A 22,336-nucleotide genomic window follows, 5' to 3' on the forward strand; every position below is an offset into this window, starting at 1 on the left:
TGCGGAGCCATTGCTCCAGCCTCCAGAAACTAAATCTTAAAGTTATGCTTTATTCAAAGGTCCTCAGGTCTGAGAAGACAGCAAGTTAACACCCTGACCTCCACATGCACAGCATAGCACACACCCACACATGCACACAGTATGGCACATACCTGTGCACACAAACATGTAAATAAATGTAAAAACAAAACCCATCTCAAGGTAAAAAGCATCCAATGATTTGTTACCTTTTTTCTCTCTGGGACATGGCTTCAGGATAATTCTTGCTTTTATTTATTGGCTTTAAGCCATTTTTCTTTTTTCTTTAAACAAAAACAAAACAAACAAACGAACAGGCCTAGAGAATCCTGGGACTTTCAACATCATCTTCCTGGGATCTTCTTTTGCTTTTCCCTGTGTTGTTGGATCCCTGTTTGTAGTATCTCATGTAGTTCTTAAAAAGAGCTATATGTCAGAAGTAAAGTTTCTCACACCTTGTATATCTGCTTACATTCACTGTATTTCACAGTGTTGGTATAGATGGGGGTTGGTAACCATTTCTCAGTGTTCAAAGCCCTGTGACATGATCTTCCAGTTTCAGAGCTCTTATGAAGAAGTCTATTTTTTTTTTTTTTTTTTTTTTTGATTCTTGATCGTTTATGCAAGGCCTGTTACTTTTTCTGCTCTGACGTTTTTAGCTCGTTTTCTTCCCTGATGTTTTATAATTTTATTTTATGGAATCTTCCATGGCACTTTTAAAGCTAGAAACTTAAGTTTTAAGAAGTTAGAAAAAGTGTTTAGTGATTTCTTCATCTTTATTTTCTATTGATTTCCCCCTGATGTGATGTTTTAATTGAGTTTTCATTGTCTAAAAATTTACTTTAAAAATATATTGCATTTTTTTCTGAGATTAAATCTTCTTGTCTATAAAGAATATAATATGTTTTTAGGATTAGGGCTTTGTTCTGTGAAGTGTTGTACTTTTCTTGCTTGCTTTAGTCTCTGACTTTCTTGAAGACCACTTCTTCGAGTATTTCGGAGCCTTTGGCTGTCTGTAATTTTGAGGAGTTTTCTTAAACTTATTAGAATAGCTGCTTGTGATGGTGATTGTCTTTGGCCTTGCAAAATGAGGAGTAAGTGGGAATACTGTTCTAATAAAGGGTAACTGTTAATTTCGTTTTTTATCTCCAAGGCCAGGTAATTTTCTTCAAGAGCAATTTCTAGGCTTGTGCTTGGGGCAGGATTAAGCCTTACAGACAGGGACAAGCAGAGGAAATTTTTGACCCTTCATTATACAGTGTAGAGTCTTGACCTACTTTCCAGAATGGCATCTTGCCTTCTCTTTACATCTCCTTGGTATCACCAAATCCAGAGCCTCTAGGTGTCCCCATGTAGTAGCTTAGAATGGAATTACTGACAGTGATTTGCTAAGAGAAAAAAATAAAGATTGAAAGGTTAAATTCACTTAGCTTCTTTTTTGATTTTCAGAGTAAACTTTATTTGTTCTTCTGTTCCCACAGCTCATCAGAACATTCTGTCATTAAGCCATCTCTTGGAGATTCTTCAGGGAATCTGTCAAGATCAAAAGGGGAAGAGGTAATATTTTGTTTGTGTGTTTGTGTTACCAAGAAAAAAAATTTATTTTTGAGACAAGGTCTCACTGTGTATCTCTGGCTAACATGGGTTTGCTGTATAGACCAGGCTGGCCTCAAATGCACAGTAATCTGCATGCTCTACCTCCTTAGTGTTGGGATTAAGGGTGTGTGCCACCATACCCTACTGTAAAGATTCTTATTTCAAAAAAAAAAAAAAAAAAACTGTAGAGGTAGTCTTATTTATCTGGAAGTAATTGGGTAGATCTCACTGAACTAAGTGGAGAGTTTGTTTTTGAAAACACATTTGGGGGTTCAATGTGATGGCTGTCTCACTGGGGAACAGTGCTTATCATCAAGCTTGACGAGCTGAGTTCAGTCCCCAGCACCCACAAACTAGAAATAGAGAACTGACTTCCAGAAGTTGTCTTCTGATCTCTGTCTTCATATGTGTGCACCCATACAAATAATATGTTAATTTAAAAGTGAAAACATTGTGAGCATTCATATTAGTGGCCTAGTGGTGACCTTGAATTTTCAAGGTGAGACTTTGTGCTACTCTCTGAACTTTATGGTGGCTTTGATCAGATATTTATACTTGGATCAAGTATTTCCACTGGGCCTTTCATCTCAGCACATTTTGTACTTTGGAATCAGATAACCTTTCCTACTAGAATATTCTATCTTGTCTTCTCTAGCTCAAAATTTAACCTTATAAATAAGGGTATGTTTTCAGATGCCTATAGGAATCAAAACAAATGAATAGTGTCTACCATTTTCATGATAAGTACTCAGGAATATTTGTTCCTTGTTTTTTTTTTTAATGAGCAAAAAATTTATTTATTCATTTCTTGCATTTGAAGTACTCCTCGATGACATCCTTGGCCTGAGATTCTTTGCCATAGTCCTTAACCACTACACAACTGCAACCGACCACTTTCCGTGGCTTTCCCTCTCGATCGATTTTACAGAGGCCTCCCCATTCCCCCAGTTTCTTGTTGTCATCAGCCTTAATCAGGTTGATCTGGTGCTCAGCACACAGCGCCTCCACCAGCTTGATGTACATGTGCTCATCGCAGTTGGATGCCAGCACACAAAGGTGGGCCTGGCGCTTGTCTAAGGCTTTGGCAGCTTCGTGTATGCCACGTGCTAGGCCATCGTGGATGAGGGTGGTCTTCAGCACCTCTTGAAGAGCAGTGTTGACGTCCATTACACCTCCAGCAGCAATGCTTTCCTCGGCCATGGCGGTGGATTACGGGTGAGGCCGAATCTTGAACACACCCGAGCCTCCGCCTCCGTGCAACTTGGCGGCGGCAGGGGAAAAAAACTTTTTTTTTTTTTTTTTCCGAGACAGGGTTTCTCTGTGTAGCCTTGGCTATCCTGGACCCGCTTTGTAGACCAGGCTGGCCTCGAACTCACAGCGATCCACCTGCCTCTGCCTCCTGAGCGCTGGGATTATAGGCGTGCGCCACCACGCCCAGCTCTTGTTCCTTGTTTAAAGAAGTGCACAATACTGGTAGTTCCAGTTTATCAAGAAAAGCTAGCATCTGATTTTTATATGAAGTCTCCTGTTATGCAAATGGATACATATTTAAAAAAAAACACTGTGGTACAAATAAAATCAACTTATTTTACTTCTGCAGTCAATAAACTTTTGTTGTTGTTGTTGCTGTCGTTGTTTTGATTTTTCTAGACAGGGTTTCTCTGTGTAGCCTTGGCTGTCCTGAAACTCTCTCTGTAGACCAAGCTGGCCTTGAACTCACAGAGATCCGCCTGCGTCTGCCTCCCAAGTGCTAAAGAAACTCTTAATAATAATGTTCAGAAGGGTATTTAATGAACCCTTCCTTTTCCTTTTTCTCTTATCTCCTCATACTATGCACTTACATGTCCATTTCCTATACATGGACTAACAGTTCATACAAATAACAGAATTAAGAAAAATATACTGGGCTGGAGAGATGGCTCAGAGGTTAAGAGCACTCACTCCTTTTCAGGAGATCCTGAGTTCAATTCCCAGCAACTACATGGTGGCTCACAACCATCTATAATGTGATCTGATGCCCTCTTCTGCCCTATGGGTGTACATATAGACAGAGCATTGTATTCATAATAATAAATAAATCTTTAAAAAAAAAAAAGAAAGAAAAACATACTAGCTGCGCGGTGGTGGTATACGTCTTTAATCCCAGCACTTGGGATATATAGAAGAATATATTAAATATGTTACATAGTATATACACATTACTATATATTAGTTTTAGTTTATATCAGTATTAGTTTCCCCTTGTGTCCCTAAGGATGCCCATTGTTTTGATGCATAAACGCTTGGGTATTAAGAGAGACAGTCCCTTCACTGGTTATTGTGGGTTTCTAGGCTATTAATAGAGCGGAAGCGATTTGCCCTTTTTGCATACTTGACAATGATATTTTCCAAAGACAAGATTACATTAAGGCTGTCAACCATGCTGTCTGGCGATCCCTGGTCCAGGTCCAGTCAGTCCTGCTCAAGGTAGAGCAGTGCTGGTTTTTTGTTTGTTTTGTTTTTTGTCTTTGACAGGGTTTCTCTGTGTAGCCCTGGCTATCTTGGACTCTTCTTTGTAGACCAGGCTGGCCTCGAACTCACAGAGATCCGCCTGCTTCTGCCTCTCCTGGGATTAAAGGCGTGTATTACCTTGCCCGGCTAGCAGTGCTATTTTAAAGGACAAAAGAGCAGGAGCTTTGGAAGTCTTTTCTCTGGGAGATTGCTGTGGACAGAGACTGACATTTAAATAAGCATGAAACTCAAATATTTTGATTAATATCACTTTCATCGTTTTAAATGGCCATTCTACAATTTCAGTTTGAAATGCTAAAATATTAATTGCTGTAAGCTGTCTATTTATAACTGTAAGTGTATTAAATTAATAATATCCTTTTATATTTCTTCTTTTCTTCCTGAAAGATCACTGACTCTGTTGCCCATTCTGGGCTAGAACTACTTCTCCCACCTCCGTTTCTCGACTAGCACCCCGTGAATTTCCTACTAGAACAAAATGATGCTCTGAGTTTTTTTTGGGGAGGGGTGTTGGTTTTTTGTGGGGCATTTTTGGGTTTTCAAGACAGGGTTTCTCTGTGTAACGTTGCCTGTCCTGGACTCACTTTGTAGACCAGGCTGGCCTCGAACTCACAGCGCTCTGCCTGCCTCTGCCTCCCGAGTGCTGGGATTACCCCGCCTGGCTGCTCTGTTGTTTTTGCTAGGCCTATACATATATGAGTTCCCCAGCTCCAAAAGTTAAAGATAGCTTAATGTGGGAGTATACAGTCTGATATTATAATTTTTTAAAAGATTTATTTATTATTTACATAGTACTCTGCCCACATGTGTGCCTGCAGGCCAGAAGAGGGCACCAGATCTCATTATAGATGGTTGTGACCCACCATGTGGTTGCTAGGGATTGAACTCAGGACCTTTGGAAGAGCACACAGTGTTCTTAACCTCTGAGCCATCTCTCCAGCCCCATGATGTTATAATTTTAATGTTTATTTATGTGCATGAGTGTTTTTCCTGTGTTATATCTGTGCACCACGTGTGTACCAGATGCCCACAGAGGCTAATACCGGGCACCAGTTTCCCTGCAACTGGATTTATAAATATGCGTTTGATGGGAATTAAACTCAGGTCCTCTGGAAGAGCAGCCAGAGCTCTTCATTTTTAAAGACTCATTTGTTACTTTATGAGTGTTTTACATTAGGTACAATTTTATTTTTGTGGTATTTATATATTTTATCTGTAAAGTTCTTATATTCCAGTGGAACAATGCAAGACAAAAAACAGTAAGGCTCATTATAGATTGAGAATGTATATATATATTTTTTTCTTTTGAGGCAGTACTACTTGTGTCTACATGTATGTATGTAATGACACACATGCCTGATGTCTGAGGAGAGGGCATCAGTTCTCCCTGCATTGGAATGATACATGAAGCTGAACTGCTGCTGTGTGGGGGCCAGGGACTGAACCTGGGTCCTGTACAAGAGCAGCAAGTGCTCTTAACTGCTGAGCTATCTCTCCAGGCACCATGTTTGGTTTTAATCTGACTAGTAATGATTAGCTAAAGCTAGAAACATTATGTTTAACTTGGATTTGTCACTTAAAAGATTATTGGCAGGAATAATATGGTTGAACTAAATTTAAAGTGGAACGAAGGTGACTCAAGCTTGTTTTTCCATATAATGACTTCTATATTCATTCTTTCCATAGGATGACAAGTCAAAAAAGCAGTTTGTTTGTATTAGCACTCTAGAAGACACACAGGCTGTTAGAGCGGTGGCTTTTCATCCAAGTGGTAGCTTGTATGCTGTTGGTTCAAATTCAAAAACTCTGAGAGTATGTGCCTACCCAGAAAAAATTGATCCAAGGTAAGACTAGCTGTCTGTGTTCTTCTACTTGTCCAAGTTTTCAGTTAGCTATGTTGGTTGTTTCCTCATATTTGTCATTTCCTTCTGTTAAGCTATATTAATTAGTGCTTAGGAAATATATCCATCATTATTAATTTATTCATTTTTCCGTAAAATATTTCTGAGCATGCCATTTCACATCAGTAAGTCTTTCTGATTTCCAAAACGTATTTTTTTTTAATCTGCCAAGTTCCTACATTCCATCTAAATGATGTGTGACCAAAACTAGATTATGGCTCATTACAGATTGATGAAATACACACTTTTTTTCTTTTGAGGCAGCATTGCTGTTGTAACATAAGTTGGCCTGAGTCCAGATTCTTCTGCCTTTCCCCCTTTGCAGGGAGACCTGCCACCAAACCCTGAATTACATTTCCTATCATCTCAGAGCAACGTCAGATAAACTATAGCAATTGCTGATATTTGGACATTTTTAAACCTACAGAAATTAAAATTTCATTTTACCCTCTTGTTCTAGCAAATTATAGGATCTGGCATTATAGGATTATAAGATAAAAGACATGCTGTGGAAATGGTCATATACGTTACTTACAGTTCAATGGTGGTATAGTATTTGTCTGTGATACATAAGGCGCTGGACTAGATTCAGTCTCCAACACAGCAAAAAACAATTTTTTTGTTTTAGATGTAACTTCACCAGAATCTAGATTGGAACTTTTTGCTAAGGTACTGTTTTTGTCTTGTCTTTTTTTTTTTTTTTAGAATGTCTGCTATGAATAAACTAGCATTATAGGGCTGGAGAGATGGCTTAGCAGTTAAGAGCACTAGTTTCTCTTCAAAAGGACCTGGCTTGGAGTCCCAGTACCCATATGGTGGCTCACAATCATCTATAACTCCAGGACAACCAGTATCCGGGGGCACCAGGCACAGGCACAGAAACGATGTACAAACATACATGCAGTCAAAACATACACATAAAACAAGATTAAAAAGGAGCATTATAAAGAGGTGGTGCACCTCTTTAATCCCAGCACTCAGGAGGCAGAGGCAGGTGGATGGATCTCTTTGAGTTCGAGGCCAGCCTGGTCTACAAAGTGAGTCCAGGACAGCCAAGGCTACACAGTAAAACCCAATCTTGACCCCCCCCACACACACACACAAAAGAGATTATGAGCTACTTGGTAAATTTTTGTGTGTTAGGGAAATAAAACTGTATTAGCACTCTAGAAGACACACAGGCTGTTAGAGCAGTGGCTTTTCAACCACGTGGTAGTTTGTATGCTGTTGCTTCAAGTAAAAAAAGTTTGAGTATATGCCTATCTAGAAGAAATTAGTTTTCATATTAAAAGAAAGATATCCAATCAAATAAGCCATATAAAGCTAAAAGTTGTAATTATTACAAGTATTATGCAGCATATTGTTTTGACTTAATTTTTTTTTCTTTTTTTCTTTTTTTTTTTTTTTTTTTGAGACAATGTTTCTGTGTGGCCTTGCCTGTCCTGGACTTAATTTGTAGACCAGGCTGGCCTCGAACTCACAGTGATCCGCCTGCCTTTGCCTCCTGAGTGCTGGGATTAAAGGTGTGCGCCACCACACCCAGCTCTGTTTTGGACTTTTAAGCAATTTTTAAAATGTACTGCTTATTTGGGAATGTTACACATGTATGTAATGTATTTTGACAAATCCACTCTTTCTCCCCCCTTTAACTCCTTCTAAGCTTCTCCTGAACATACATCCCCCTTCTAACTTCATATACTTTCGTTTTTTTTTTTTTAAAGTTAAATACATACTGACTCTAGTTAGTTAGTGTTTCCCATTTACATATGATTATGGGCCTACCAGTGCCAACACCCCCAGAGAAAACCAATTCTTCCTCTGCTAACAGCCATCAGCTGCTAATAGTTCCTCAACCAGCAGTGGGTTTCATGAGCCCCTCTCTGTCCATTGCTGCAGCTTTGACTGGCTTGGCCTTTTGCGTGTCTAGGTAAGCACAGCTGCTGAGTTGATGAGTGCAATAGCCGTGCCATGTATAGAAAAGAGCATTTTGTAACACCCTTCCCCTTCTATAATGGTCTGTTGGTTGGTGTAGCTGTCTCATTAGAGCTGAGCAGTGACAATTGCTATTCTCAGCACTTTGACCAGATACACATCTGCATTAACTATTGCCACTGCAAAAAGGCTTCTCTCACAAAGTTGAGAGCAGTACAGATCTGTGGGTATCAACATAAATATTTAGATGGCAGTTTGACAGCATGACCATTTAGCAAAACATCAGTAGTAGGTTACCCCCCAGGGGCTATGATATACCTGTATCATGGGCTTTCAGCTGGGTTAACAGTACCAATGTTTTGGTTTTTCAAGATAGGGTTTTGAGCTGGGCATGGTGGCACACACCTTTAATATCAGCACTGGTGGGTGGGGTGAGTGGTAGAGGCAGGCAGATCTCTGTGAGTTCAAGGCCAGCCTGGTCTACTAAGAGAGTCCAGAACAACCAGAGTTGTTACGCAGAGAAACCCCACCTTGGGGGAAAAATCAAGATAGGGTTTCTCTGTGTAGCCGTGACTGTCCTGGAACTCACTCTGTAGACAAGACTGACCTCGAACTCACATCCACCTGCCTCTGCCTCTTGAGTACTGGGATCAAAGGTGTACGCCACCACTGCTCAGCTAACAGTTCCATTTTTAAAAGAATATTTAAAGACTTATTAAAATCCTAACAGAACAGAATTGGTGGAGTTTTCATAGTATTTTTTATTATCTCTATATATGAATAATAATTAAATAAATAGTAATTTTGACTTTTGCCCTGTGAAGGCATTTAAAGACTTAGATAAGAGGCTACAGAGATAGATAGTTTAGTGGTTTGAGAGCACTTGATGCTCTTGCAGAGGACAGAGTTCAGTTCTTAGTACTCACATTGGTGGTTCACAACCCTCTGTTAACTCCGGTTCTAGGGAGTCCAAAATCTCATTCTTGCCTCTGAGGAAACCTGAGTACATGCAGGCACACACATAAATTAAAAATTAAAAACTAGGGAAAGGAATAATAGAGCTCCTGTTAGTTCATAGTGTTAAATTTTTTGTTGCTCATTGTATTAATAAGTAGATTCATTTATTTATATTTTATGTATATAAGTGTTCTTGCATGTTTGTAAGTGCAACATATGATATAGTACCCACAGAAGCCAGAAAAGAGTTACAGATAGTTGCTAGCAGTCATGTGGGTGCTGGGAACTGAACCCAGGGCCTCCACAAGAGCAGCAAATACTCCTAGCCAGTGAACTGCCTCTCCAGCTCTGTTTTACTAAGTAGAAATACTTGAAAAAGAGAAAACAGAATTTTAGATCAGGGAATGGAAGGTAGCAGTAGTTAGGGGGACACAGCCATGTGTAGAGTTAATGTCATGGTTTGTGTTTGTTTGAAGTTAACCTTGAGCTTGGGACCATGCCCCCTTCTCAGCAAGCACTTTCTGATCCGTATCTTCTTTTCCCTGCAGCTGTTCTCTGACTTATCACTTTCTAGGAAACAACTCTTCCTATCTCTGAGCTCAAAACCTAATACTTTACCACAATGACTCACACAGAGTAGTCATGACATTATCTACGTCAGCTAGAGTTTTAAGCTCTGGAAAGAGATCTTAGGTCTTTTTTATTTTTATCCATTTCTTGCCTTTTTTGTTGTTGTTGTTTTTCATTTTTCAAGACAGTGATTCTCTGTGTAGTCCTGGCTTCCTGGACTTACTTTGTAGGCCAGGCTGGCCTCGAAACTCAGCAGCCTCCCTGAGTGCTGGGATTATAGGTGTGCACCACCATGCTCAGCTTCTCACCTTTCTTAAACTCAGTCACATTGTTTATTACTTGTTAATAAATATTTATTTCACTTTCTAGTTTATATTAATCTTTGTTTTTTTTTTTCTGAGAAAAATTTATGAAGAATAAGATAAATGGAAATTTAATATATATTCTATATATTTATTTATATCCTATTTATTATGTGATCTGAAATGAGAGATTTATGTAATAGTTATAATTTTACTGTGAAATAACGTTAAATAAATTTACTGAAAATAGGATATAAGATGATTTATATTCTTTTTGTGATTTTGGAAGTCTAATAATCTACTCTCTGTTGGGTAAGTGTCATCCACATTTAACAATGAGCATTCTGGAAGCTGAGGCAAGAGGGTTATTGAATTCAGAGCTAGTGTAGGCTTTGTAGGATATATCTCAAGAAGCCAAGAAATCCAACCTCTCCCCTGATAAAACTTTGTTGCTGGGTATTATTTTTCCCCATTCCCTTATATTAGACCATTTCATGTTAACTAATTTTCAAAAGCAAGAAATTGAAATATCTTTATGTACTTTTTCTTTTCAGTGCACATGACACTCCTAAGCAGCCAGTGGTACGATTTAAAAGAAACAAACATCATAAAGGATCTATTTATTGTGTGGCTTGGAGTCCTTGTGGACAGTTATTAGCAACAGGATCAAATGACAAATATGTAAAAGTGCTGCCCTTCAATGCAGAGACTTGTAACGCAACAGGTAGGGCCTGAGTATGCAGCAGTAGCTGCCAGTGTCCATGTACGGTTGACCCTCAGTGTCTCTCTGTTGTCACTAATGAAATCTAAGAACATGGTCTCAAAGAATTTATTTTTTGTTCTCATTATTCCACTCCAATGAGGCATTTTTTAAAATGAAAGTCTCATAGGTAGTCAAGTGGTATATGAATTTTATAAAAACATTAATGTTAAGAATAATTTTTAATGACTAAGGATATAATTGACTGATAGACCATTTGCATAGTGTGCATAAACATGTTACATACAGACAGAGCGAGACAGAGAGCGAAAGAGAGAGAGAGTGAAAGAGAGAGAGAGACAGAGACAGAGAGAGAGAGCGAAAGAGAGAGAGAGACAGAGAGAGAGAGAGAGAGAGAGCACGAGCGCGCGCCAGAGCCAGAGCCTTTTAAATAACTACCATAATAACGGATATTTTCTAGAGCATATCTTTCCTTTTTGTTTGAAACAGACAGGGAGGCAATGAATTTTCTGTAGCTCTGTTGAAAGGGCAGTAATAACTGAATCAGTATTTTAATTTCTTGAAGTTTTGCATTCAATAAATGAGTTGATTATGTCAGTCCCTAAGTGAAAGTATAAATCATACTACTGCACTATTTTTAAATTAATCATTTAGGTTAGCATGCAGGATGATGGCCTCGCTCTGCTGTTTTCCTATAGATATGTTGTTATGCTTTGCTCTGACCTACTGTGTTATCCGCGGCCAGTGCTTAGGCAGTTGAGCATCCTCTTCACACTGTAAGTTGAGCAGCATGTTTTTTTTTTAATTCTTACTGCTGTTTCAGGACCAGATCTGGAATTTAGCATGCATGATGGGACAATTCGAGATTTGGCATTTATGGAAGGCCCAGAAAGTGGTGGAGCTATTTTAATAAGTGCTGGCGCAGGAGATTGTAACATTTATACCACCGATTGTCAAAGAGGACAGGGTCTTCATGCTCTGAGTGGACACACAGGTACGTAGCAGTCACGCTGGGCACACAGTCCTTGTGCTGGTCTGGTGCTGGCTTGTTCAGAGTGGCTTTGATGAATTCAAAAAGTTCTTAAGCCTACTAGTGGGATCTCTTTGTAGTATTTTTTTTTTAATTGTTTTTTCAAGACAGGGTTTCTCTGTGTCACCTGGCTGTCCTGGATTCAACTTGTAGACCAGGCTGGCCTTGAATTCACAGTGATCTGCCTGCCTCAGCCTCCTGATTGCTGGGGTTAAAGATGTGCGCCATCACGCCTGACATGGTAGATCTTTTTGAGACAGATTTTTAGTTCAAAAACTTTCATTGAGACTTTTGAATATCAGAGCAATATTAATGCCATTATGGTTTACTTATTCATCACAGAATTCCTTTACTTTAATCATCACAGCCATTATATGATGTGGGAAGTTTTATCCCTATTTATATATGGAGAAACTGAGGCAAAGGGAGGAAAGCTAGTAACCGGCAGCGCTCAGATGAGGTTCTAGATCCAGTCCATTCAAAGCTAGTAATCGAACATCACAGAATAACCGCCTACGTTTTCTTCATGAAAAAGTTGTCATTTTTAAAAGATTTATTATGTATATAGTGCTCTGCCTGCACGTATACCTACACACCAGAAGAAAAGATTTATTTATTGTGTATACAGTGTTCTGCCTGTATATGCATGCCAGAAGAGGGCACCGGATCTCACCATAGATGGTTGTGAGCCACCATGTGATTGTTGGGAATTGAACTCAGGACCTCTGGAAGAACAGCCATCTCTCAGACCCACCTTGTCATTGTTTTAAGTGGAAATTCTTGTCTGTACTAATTACTGTATCTTGAAATGCACAAAGAACATATTTTTCTAATAGAGTCACCTAAGAAACACTGAATTTGTTCAAAGTGGTTTGTTTTGGGGTTTTTGTTTTGTTTTTCTCTGTGTGGAGCCCTGGCTGTCCTGGAACTCGCTTTGGTAGACCAGGCTGGTCATGAACTCACATCAATCCGCCTGCCTGGATTAAAGGTGTACATTACCATGCCTGGCTTGTTCAAAGTGGTTTTGATGAATTTAACAAGTTCTTAAATCTATTTGATAATATCTGCAATCTCTACGATACGGCATATTTGGTTAAGCGGTCATGAGGAGAACTTCCTTTCAGACATGCTGTAGAAGGCCTTTCCCACAGTGGTAACTGCATGTGTGGTCGTTTACAGGGCATATTTTAGCACTGTATACCTGGAGTGGCTGGATGATCGCGTCTGGTTCCCAGGACAAGACGGTGAGATTCTGGGATCTCCGAGTACCAAGCTGTGTTCGTGTGGTCGGCACAACATTCCATGGAACTGGTAGGTTTTCCATAGATGTGAATCAAGTTCTGTGAGAAGGGAACTTTATAAATTACTCTAGCGTCTGCTTCCCCATTCCCACCTTCATGTGAAGAGGAGAAGTAGGGCTGGGAAGACTACCTTATGTGAAGCTCTGAGTTTAATTCTTAGTACTGAATAAAACAGGTCAGCCTGGGCTAAATACATTGCTTTAAAAAAAAAAAAAAAGGATGGTGGGGGTTGGAGGAAGAGCTGACTTTGCATTTTATATTTTATTGATTAGTTTCAAATCTTTCATATGTTATCATATTTGTAAACTGATAATAGACTAGACATTGTGTTCCAAATTGGTAATTTTAATGTATATTCATTTATCTATGTATTATGTATGTGAGGTATGGGAGTGTATGTACCCGCACAGCTTGCACTGTGTTTGTGGAGTCAGATGACAACTCGTGGGAGTCCATTCTCGCCATGTGGGCTCTGAGGATTGGCCTGAGTCAGATTTGCCTGCAGTGTGCCTAACTGCCATCTCTCCAGCCCCTCTCCTTTCACTTAAAGCTCTGCAGGGCTATTTATAGAATATTGCACATATTCTTTCTAATGCTTTCTGACGTTAAGGCCGGGTCATGCACGCCTTTAATCCCAGCACTCGGGAGGCAGCAGCAGGCAGATCTCTGTGAGTTCAAGGCCAGCCTAGTTTACAAAGAGAATTCCAGGACGGCCAAGGCTACATAGAGAAACTCTGTCTCGAAAAACAAACAAGGGCTGGAGACGTGGCTCAGAGGTTAAGAGCACTGTGTGTTCTTCCAAAGGTCCTGAGTTCAATTCCCACCACCCACATGGTGGCTCACAACCATCTACAATGAGATCTGGTCCCCTCTTCTGGCCTGCAGACACACATGCAGGCAGAATACTGTATAAATAATAAATAAATCTTTTTTAAAAACCAAAACAAAGCCGGGCGTGGTGGTGCACGCCTTTAATCCCAGTACTCGGGAGGCAGAGGTAGGCGGATCACTGTGAGTTCGAGGCCAGCCTGGTCTACAAAGTGAGTCCAGGATGGCCAAGGCTACACAGAGAAACCCTGTCTCGAAAAACCAAAACAAAAAAAACAAAAAAACAAAAAACACCAAAACAAACAGAAAGAAAAGAAATAAACATAATTTGTGTTTGTTTAAGCTCAACTCTTTTTAGTTCTCCTGTGTCAACCATTCTTACTCTCCCTAATTCTTTCGTGCATTTTTATATGTGTAGTGTAGAGTTCACTTATGTGCAGATGCACTTACACTGTGTGTGCATGTGGAAACCAAAGGTCAGTTGACATCTGGTGTCTCCATCTATTTCTTGCCACCTTATAATTTTTTTTTGAGGGTCTCTCACTGATTCTGGAGCCTGCCATGTCTGCCAGACTGGCTGGCCAGTGACATGGAGTTACAGGAGTGCACCCCTGGCCTAGCATTGTCATGGGGGCCATGGATCTGAACTCGGGCCTTTCACTTGTCCCGCTGAGGAGCAACGTCCTTAGCCTTCAGCTTCTCTAATGAAATAATAATCATGTTATGTTTACTTTGTGCGTGCGCGTGTATGTATGTGGGTGGCTTGCCATGGGTTATGGTTCTCTTGTGGAGGCAGAGGGCAACTTTAGAGAGTCCGTTCTCTCCCTCTGCTGTGCGGTTCAAGGAATCGCACTCAGGTCATCAGGCTTGCTAGCAAGCACTTCTGCCTGCTGTGTTGATATCATCTCTGATTTTGATAATTTACTACAGTAACTCATTCTGATAGTTGTTTGTTTTTCTCATGCAACTGAGATGACTATGGAGGCATTCAAAGGAGGTGTTTTCTTCTTCTTGTTGTTTGTTTGTTTGTTTGAGACAGGGTTTCTCTATGTCACCCTGGCTGTCCTAGACTCACTTTGTAGACCATGCTGGCCTTGAGCTCACAGAGATCCACCTGCCTCTGCTTCCCGAGTGCTGGGATTAAAGGCGTGCGCCACCACTGCCCTGCAAATGAGATGTTGAATGACTGGACACTAGTCTGTGGAAAGCTGCTTTATTTGATTTCCAGGATTCGTTTATACTTTTTGTTGTTGTTTTTCTAGACAGGGTTTCTTTGTGTAGTCTTAGCTATCCTGGACTCGCTTTGTAGACCAGGCTGGTCTTGAACTCAGACATCCATTTGCTTGTGCCTCCTGAGTGCTCATATTATAGGCATGTGCCCCTGTCTGTAAACATTTGTGTGTGTGTGTGTGTGCGTGCGTGCGTGCGTGCGTGCATGTGCGTGTGTGTGTGTGTGTGCGTGTGTGTGTGCGTGTGCGTGTGCGTGTGTGTGTGTGTTTACAAGTACTTTTATTTATTATTATTATTATTATTTTAATTTTTAATTTTTTTTACTTCACATCTGTCTGTAGCCCCCTCCCTAATTGCCTCCTGATCCTCCCTCCCTCCCCTAGTCCTCAGAAAAGGGAGCCCTCCTCCCCTAACATCTGACCTCAGCTTATCAATTCTCATCTGGACTGCCTGTATCCTCTTCCTCTGTGGCCTGGCAAGACCTCCACACTAGGGGGAAGTGATCAACGTGTGAGGGCACCAGAGCCCGTGTCAGAGGCAGTCCCTACTTCCCATGTTGAGACCCACAAGGAGACTGTGCTGCCTACTACTACATCTGAGCAGAGGGTCTACCACACCATGCATGGTCCTTGGTTGGCCTTGCTTAGAAACTTGCAGAGAGGGGCTGGAGAGATGGCTCAGTGGTTAAGGGCACTGGCTGCTCTTCCAAAGGTCCTGAGTTCAATTCTCAGCAACCATATGGTGGCTTACAAGCATCTAAGATGAGATCTAGTGCTCTCTTGTGGTGTACATGCCGGCAAGACACTTTGTATATATGATGAATAAATAAATCCTTTAAAAAAAAAAAAAAAAGGAAACTTGCAGAGATACATCACTACTTCACATGGAATGTGAGGTGCTCAGCAGTCCCGCCCAGCCTGCCTTTTGTGTCTCAGCCTCCAGGTGCTTTTCATGCCTTTACTGCTTGAGCCTTTCTGCTTTTACATGCTTTTCATTTAAAGTTTTCTCATGTACTTCTTTCAGACCATAATAGTTTCTTTTTTCTTGTCAAAGCTTCAAGACAAGGTTATCTTATTTTACATAGGTGTGTTTATACTTGTGTATACATACATACCATTATTTATACTGTTTACTGTTTTTCAAGATTTAACTTATTTTAACTTATATCCTTTTTTTTCTTATGAAATTTCCAAAGACTACTTGTATTGGGTACAGCTCTTCAATCTTATTTTCATGATTGATCTCCTTTACGAAGAAAAATCTTTATTGTAACAAGCAAAACTAAATGTTAAGTAATAAAATTTACTTAGATTCATTTGAGTTTTGGCAGGCCCACGTGCTATTATTAGTGTTTAAGTCTTCTTTACCACAGTCTTTTTGTATTTGTGTGGGGTTATGAATGCCTCATTGAGAATACATGGTAAAGGTAGGGCTTTATCCTTCAGGCTCAGAACCTTATTTCTCTCTAGTTTCTGTTGTTAACAAGCCATGGGCTACCTTGGAACCCTCTCTACACTGTTGTTTTACAATATAAAGTGTTAGTGAGTTTCCGGTACCCTCAGCTGGACACTCAAAGCTGAGGAGTAGTGAACACAGTGGGGCAGAAATGTTTTTGTTTTGCTTTGTTTTGTCTTTCAAAACAAGGTTTCTCTGTATTACAGCCCTGGCTGGCCTGGAACTCACTCTGTAGACCAAGGCTGGCCTGGAACTTACAGAGATCCCCCTGCCTCTGCCAAGTACTGGGGCATGTGCCACCACTCCCAGCTCAGAGATTGATTTCTTTCTTTTTTTGTTTTGTTTTGTTTGTTTGTTTGTTTTGAGACAGGGCTTCTCTGTAGCCTTGGCTGTCCTGGACTTGCTGTGACTAGGCTGGCCTTGAACTCATAGCGATCCACTTGCCTCTGCCTCCTGAGTGCTGGGATTAAAGGCATGCGCCACCACACCTGGCCAGAGCTTGATTTCTTACAGATCTTGTTTTATACTTGCTTCTGAAAAAGATACAGTGATTATTAATTTAGATGTTTCCATATCAGTATAACAGTATTGATAAGCTATATTAGATCATTAGTGTCTGGTTCAGTGATCATGAATAGCTACATTGTGGCTTAAGTGTATTAATTTTCTATGTTGGAATTTTTGTGTCTCCACTATAGGCAGTGCAGTGGCATCTGTAGCTGTTGATCCCAGTGGCCGTCTGTTAGCCACAGGTCAAGAAGACTCTAGCTGCATGCTCTATGACATAAGAGGAGGCAGAATGGTACAGAGTTACCACCCTCACACCAGTGATGTCCGCTCTGTCCGCTTCTCTCCTGGAGCTCACTACTTGCTAACAGGCTCTTACGATATGAAAATAAAGGTGACAGACCTACAAGGTGATGAAGATTTGCTTCCCTTTGTTTTTAGTCTCCTGTTCTATTTGGGATCTTTCTTCTGTGTAATATGATTGACTAACATTTTTAAGCTTTAATTGTATAGTTATTTATTGAGAAGATTGCATTAAGATTTCTTATAGTAAATTTTTAAGTAAATGGAATGAAATTTTATTTAACAAAATTCATTTAATTAAATTTATTTACAGTGACTTATTCTGTCATATAAGTGATGGATTTATATACTCTTTAGCACCCTTAAAAATATATTGTACAATTTGTATAGTTAGTGCTTCAGTATCTACCTAAACGTTTGTTATATAGTAACTAGGGACAGATGAATTAGATAATTAGCTCCCATCTTAATGGAGCTTGCATTTTAGAGGCCAGTGAAAAGTAGAAATCTTTTTTATTTTTTTAATTTTTATTTATTTACTTTTATGTACATTTGGCATACATGAATATCTGTGTGAGGGAGCTGGATCCACTGAAACTTGAGTTACAGACAGTTGTGAGCTGCCATGTGGGTGCTGGGAATTGAACCTGGGTCCTCTAGAAGAGCAGCCAGTGCTCTTAACCACTAAGCCATCTCTCCAGCCCCAAGGCCAGTGAAAAATAAACTAACAAATGATGTAATTTTAGGTACTGGCCAGTGCTATTAAAGTTACCAGTAGGAAATAGTGCCTGGGCAGGGAATGCCTGTTTAGACAGGACAGTGATGTAGGTCTCTGCATGGAGGCCTAGACGGGGCGGAGGAACAAGCTGTGCCAAGGCCGTCAGTGAAGAGCAGGACACACACAAGGGTGCTGAGGCAGGAGCAGACTTGGAATGCCACCAGTCATGGGAAGGGGATGTAACAGTCTAATTCTGAAGCACAGCTTACTGGCATAAAGGGGACTGTTGGTTTCTTCTGTTGTTGGTTGCTTTGGCTTTTTGAGACAGGGTTTCTCTGGTAACAGAGCCCTGACTGGACTCGCTTTGTAGACAGGCTGGCCTCAAACTCACAGCGATCCACCTGCCTCTGCCTCTCAAGTGCTGGGATTAAAGGTGTGTGCCACCATGCCTGGCAAGGAGTCTATTCTTTTAAAAAGCAGTTTAGGTTAATAGGAAAATCTAGAGGAAGATTGAGTGCCCATGTACCATCTGTCCTTCACATGAGTAGCTTCCCCCGCTATCAGCCTTTCCACCAGGAAAGTGATGAACTGCCTGCATTTAAAAAGTTACAACACAAGGGCTGGAGAGATGGCTCAGAGGTTAAGAGCACTGACTGCTCTTCCAGAGGTCCTGAGTTCAATTCCCAGCATCCACATGATGGCTCACAACCATCAAAGATCTGGTGCCCTCTTCTGGCCCACAGGTGTACATGCAGGCAGAGCACTGTATACACAATAATAAATAAATAAATAATTTTAAAAGTTACAACACAAATCCTCTGGAAGATTTTAAATCAAGAAGTAATATAATCCAAATGATATTCTTAACGTAATTTGAGTTCTTCGTGTGTGTGTGTGTGTGTGTGTGTGTTGTTAGTAGGACAGGGATAGAAATGCAGAACCAGAGGTGCTGCTGGAGTCAGCCTGATTGGGGGCATGGGGGGTGTCTGGGAAGTGGGGGTGAAAGAAGTAACTGAGTTCAAGCGTGTTTTAATTGAGATTAGAGTTAGGGAGTGAGAGAACAGGAACCAGTGGTGCTCCCAGGTTTCTGACATAAGCGTGGAGACAGTGCTGCTAGTGAAAAAAGATACATGAATAGGGCAGAAGAAATTTGGGCAAGAAAACCAAAAACTGGGTTTTAGACAGGTTAAATTTAAGATGGCTGTCAAGGTATCCAATGAGGTATTAAATAATTATTTAAAGGCTGGCTGTGGTGGCTCGTACCTTTAATCCTAGCACTCAGGAGACAGAGGGGGGTAGATCTCTGTTAGTTCAAGGTCAGCCTGGTCTACATAGTGCGTTCCAGGACAGCTGGAGCTACACAGTGAGACCTTGTCTCAAAACAAACAACAGGATTACTAGGGCACTAATATGAAGTTCAAGGTTGGGGATAATGTGTGAATCGTAGGCATACAAACACGTGAGATGGAATTTCAAAGGATGTAAGATACAGAGGGGACAGAAGAAATGCGCAAGCTGACTCCTGAAACCCTTCGAGCTTTAAATTGAGAAAGGAAGGAAAACCAGGGAAGGACCCTGATTTCACTGAGATGGAGCAGCAGTGGAGGAGGAGGTGGGGAGGTTTGCAGAGTGCGGCCGCTGTGACAAGTGCTGCTCTGCGTATGTTACCAAATGCTGACATTTATCTCTGTCTAGGCCTTTCCTACGGTAGCACCCCAAAGTAGCAGGAAGTCTGTACAATCTGTGTAGCCACTTAGTTTTTCCTTATAAGCCAATATCTCTTCTTTCTCCATTTAGGGGACCTCACCAAGCAGCTTCCTCTCATGGTGGTGGGGGAGCACAAGGACAAAGTGATCCAGTGCAGGTGGCACACCCAGGACCTTTCCTTCCTGTCGTCTTCCGCAGACAGAACTGTGACCCTCTGGACTTACAGTGGCTAGCGGCCACCCCGCGCCAGTCCATGCAGTGAAAGCACAGAGACTCGACACTACTGAATTGTGCGGACTACAGGCCTGAAGAGCGCAGACTGCCCAGAAAGAGTTGAGCGCGAGGAAGCCCCTTGTTCCCATGTCCTGGCAACAGAAGGCGTTGGGCGGTGTTTTCAGTCTTCCGTGTCTGTTCATGCTGCTGTGTGCTCTCGTTGCCAAAGTCTTCAGCAGAGCTCTTACGCTGTTGGTGTGCACGCCACGTCAAGTGACAGGACGTGTTCATGGTTTACTTATTAAATGCACTCCTCGGGTTTTACTCAGATTACAGTTTTATACATACACTGACATGGAATTAATAATTTAAGCAATTGTCACATAAAATACAACCACGTTCTCCCCAGGTGAAACATAGGTAGGTGTTCAGAAATTATTTTGTTCTTGTCACAATCCCATATGGTATGACGTGTCTTCTAGAGGTCAGAATGTGGTGAGTCTCTCACATGTTACGTGACTGCACATAGTGATCATGGAGTTCACAGATGAAGGGAAACTGCCCCACAGCTCATTCTGAGATTAGCTACTTCTTTTGCTTAGCCCCAGGGTGTGGGTACTAATGTGTCACGCAATATTGTTTCAGGCTGAAAGCTAACGGTTTTGCTTTGGGAACTTGTTGATTTTATTTTTGAATGCACAAGATACCTCCCTTCCGGCAGGGCAGGGCAGCAGCAGTTATGTGGGACAATATTGAGTGGTATGGTTAACTTACTGGGTAGCCTTTCCTCTTCACAATTAAAGACTTTGCCATGGCCCTAGCATGGCTTGAAAAGCTATGTCTGCATGATAATTTAAAATGGAAACTGAAACTTTGCACTCCAGAAGCTTATTTGGATTTTTCTTGCACAGTTTTGTGTAATGAGGAATAATGACTTTATTTGTATAGTACTATAGAAACTAACATTTTATGTATCTTTATTTTCATATTGTTCAGTATTTTACTTTAAGTTATTAAATAGGCTATTTTATTTATTTCATCTGCAGTTATATTGACCTGTCTGTGCACTATATGTAGTAAGCATTTTAAATCTATAGTCCACCAGTGGGAAGGGTAATAGAAGTGTACTGTGCTTTTATTTCAATAAAGACCTCTTGACACCTACATGCTATCATTTCTCACAGTCTGAGTCTGTGGCACTCCTTTCACAGTGCTGTTACCGGTTTTACTTGGAGAAGGTGGGTCCAAGGAGAGAGGTCCTGGGTGTGTGGGCCCTCTCTCTGCTTCTTACTTTTTCCTAAAGCTCTTCCACTGACTAATCTCTGTAGCCCCTAGCAACTCCTAGCACTTCTGTTTTCCTCTTCTTCCCTCCCTTTCTTCCACCCTCCCTTCACTCTTCAGGGTGTTAAAGGATTGAACCCAAGACTTTGCACATGCTAAGCAAGCAGTCTGCTACCCCTGAGCTGCACCCCCAGCTTTTTGTTGTGATTTTTAATTAACAAAGCCTGGCATAGCAAAGGGCTGGAACAGCTCTGCTAAAGCACTTGTCTAAGCATGCAGAAGACCCTGGGCTCAGTCCCTAGCACTATAGAACACAGACAGTGACGTGTACACGTTCTAACCCAGTGCTCTGGTAAGGTGTGGAAGCTTCTCAATGTTTAATAGCCTTGGAAGCAGAAGGGAACAATATGATCTTAAAATTAATCAGTTTATCTTAATGCACAATTTCACACATTTTGCTTTGGTTTTTTTGTTTTTGTTTTTTTAACTTTTTGAGACAGGGTTTCTCTGTGTAGCCTTGGCTGTCCTGGACTCACTTTGTAGGCCAGGCTGGCCTTGAACTCACAGAGATGTACCTGCCTCTGCCTCTCTGAGTGCCGGGATTAAAGGTGTGCACCACCACGCCCAGCTGTCTTGTTTTGAGCAAGGTCTTACTCTCAGCCCTGGCTGATCTGGAGTTCAGAGATCCTCTTTGTCTCTCTAGTGGGATTAAAAGTGTAGGCCGCATGGGCCCCATTTTAGGAGATTTTTTTTTTTTTTTTTTTTTGAGGTAGGGTTTCTCTGTGCAGCCCTGGCTGTCCTAAAACTCACTCTAAAGGCCAGGCTGGCCTCAAATTCAGATTCATTGCCTCTGTCTTCCAAGTGAAAGTTTTCCTTTGAGGAAATGAACTTTCAAAGAATACACAGCTCTCTCTCCATGGTGTGTAGAACAGTGTGTGAGACACTGTAAGTGTAGGTGAAGCCCTCTGTCCAGCTGCCTTTGACTATACCTAGTTTGCTGTTTGCCTTTTTCTGTGGTTTGCACCAGGCCAAAGGGTAATCCACAAATAGAAGTTGTCATTCAGAGGCAGCTTTCTTGCTCCCTGATGGGTGAGGCATTCTGCCCTGCTGTGCTCTGACAGCCTAAGGGAAGTGTTACTTGACAACAATGCACTGTAGACTAAGTGTCATTGCTGGTCTCTGTCCTTTCCTCAGCAGGCTTTTCTGCTGGAGCTTTGAGTGGGACACCACCATAGCTGCAGCCACCCTTTGTGCC

At 41.1% G+C, this 22,336-nt stretch overlaps 2 protein-coding genes across 2 annotated transcripts in view; one reads left to right on the forward strand and one right to left on the reverse strand.

The window, feature by feature from the left end:
• Positions 1-20,960, forward strand: part of Wdr47 (WD repeat domain 47) — a 62,562-nt gene extending 41,602 nt beyond the window's left edge. Inside the window, exons 9-15 of the mRNA XM_051165666.1 lie at positions 1,500-1,575; positions 5,812-5,969; positions 10,342-10,511; positions 11,332-11,502; positions 12,718-12,849; positions 17,051-17,269; positions 19,678-20,960. Coding sequence (XP_051021623.1) covers positions 1,500-1,575; positions 5,812-5,969; positions 10,342-10,511; positions 11,332-11,502; positions 12,718-12,849; positions 17,051-17,269; positions 19,678-19,820 — 1,069 coding nt within the window. The 3' untranslated portion in view covers positions 19,821-20,960. The remainder of the gene's footprint in view (positions 1-1,499; positions 1,576-5,811; positions 5,970-10,341; positions 10,512-11,331; positions 11,503-12,717; positions 12,850-17,050; positions 17,270-19,677) is intronic.
• LOC127206371 (40S ribosomal protein S12-like) lies at positions 2,372-2,889 on the reverse strand. Its single transcript, XM_051165663.1, has one exon. It carries the CDS (start codon positions 2,812-2,814, stop codon positions 2,416-2,418), a length of 399 nt encoding a protein of 132 aa, XP_051021620.1. The 5' UTR covers positions 2,815-2,889; the 3' UTR covers positions 2,372-2,415.
• Positions 20,961-22,336: the final 1,376 nt, after the last annotated feature.

The sequence above is a fragment of the Acomys russatus genome, chromosome 23 (assembly GCF_903995435.1).
Source record: "Acomys russatus chromosome 23, mAcoRus1.1, whole genome shotgun sequence".
In the NCBI taxonomy this organism is placed as follows: Eukaryota; Metazoa; Chordata; class Mammalia; order Rodentia; family Muridae; genus Acomys; species Acomys russatus.

Excerpts from the sequence above, each read along its gene's own strand:
- LOC127206371 (XM_051165663.1), bottom strand. The coding sequence starts at position 2,814 with ATGGCCGAGGAAAGCATTGCTGCTGGAGGTGTAATGGACGTCAACACT.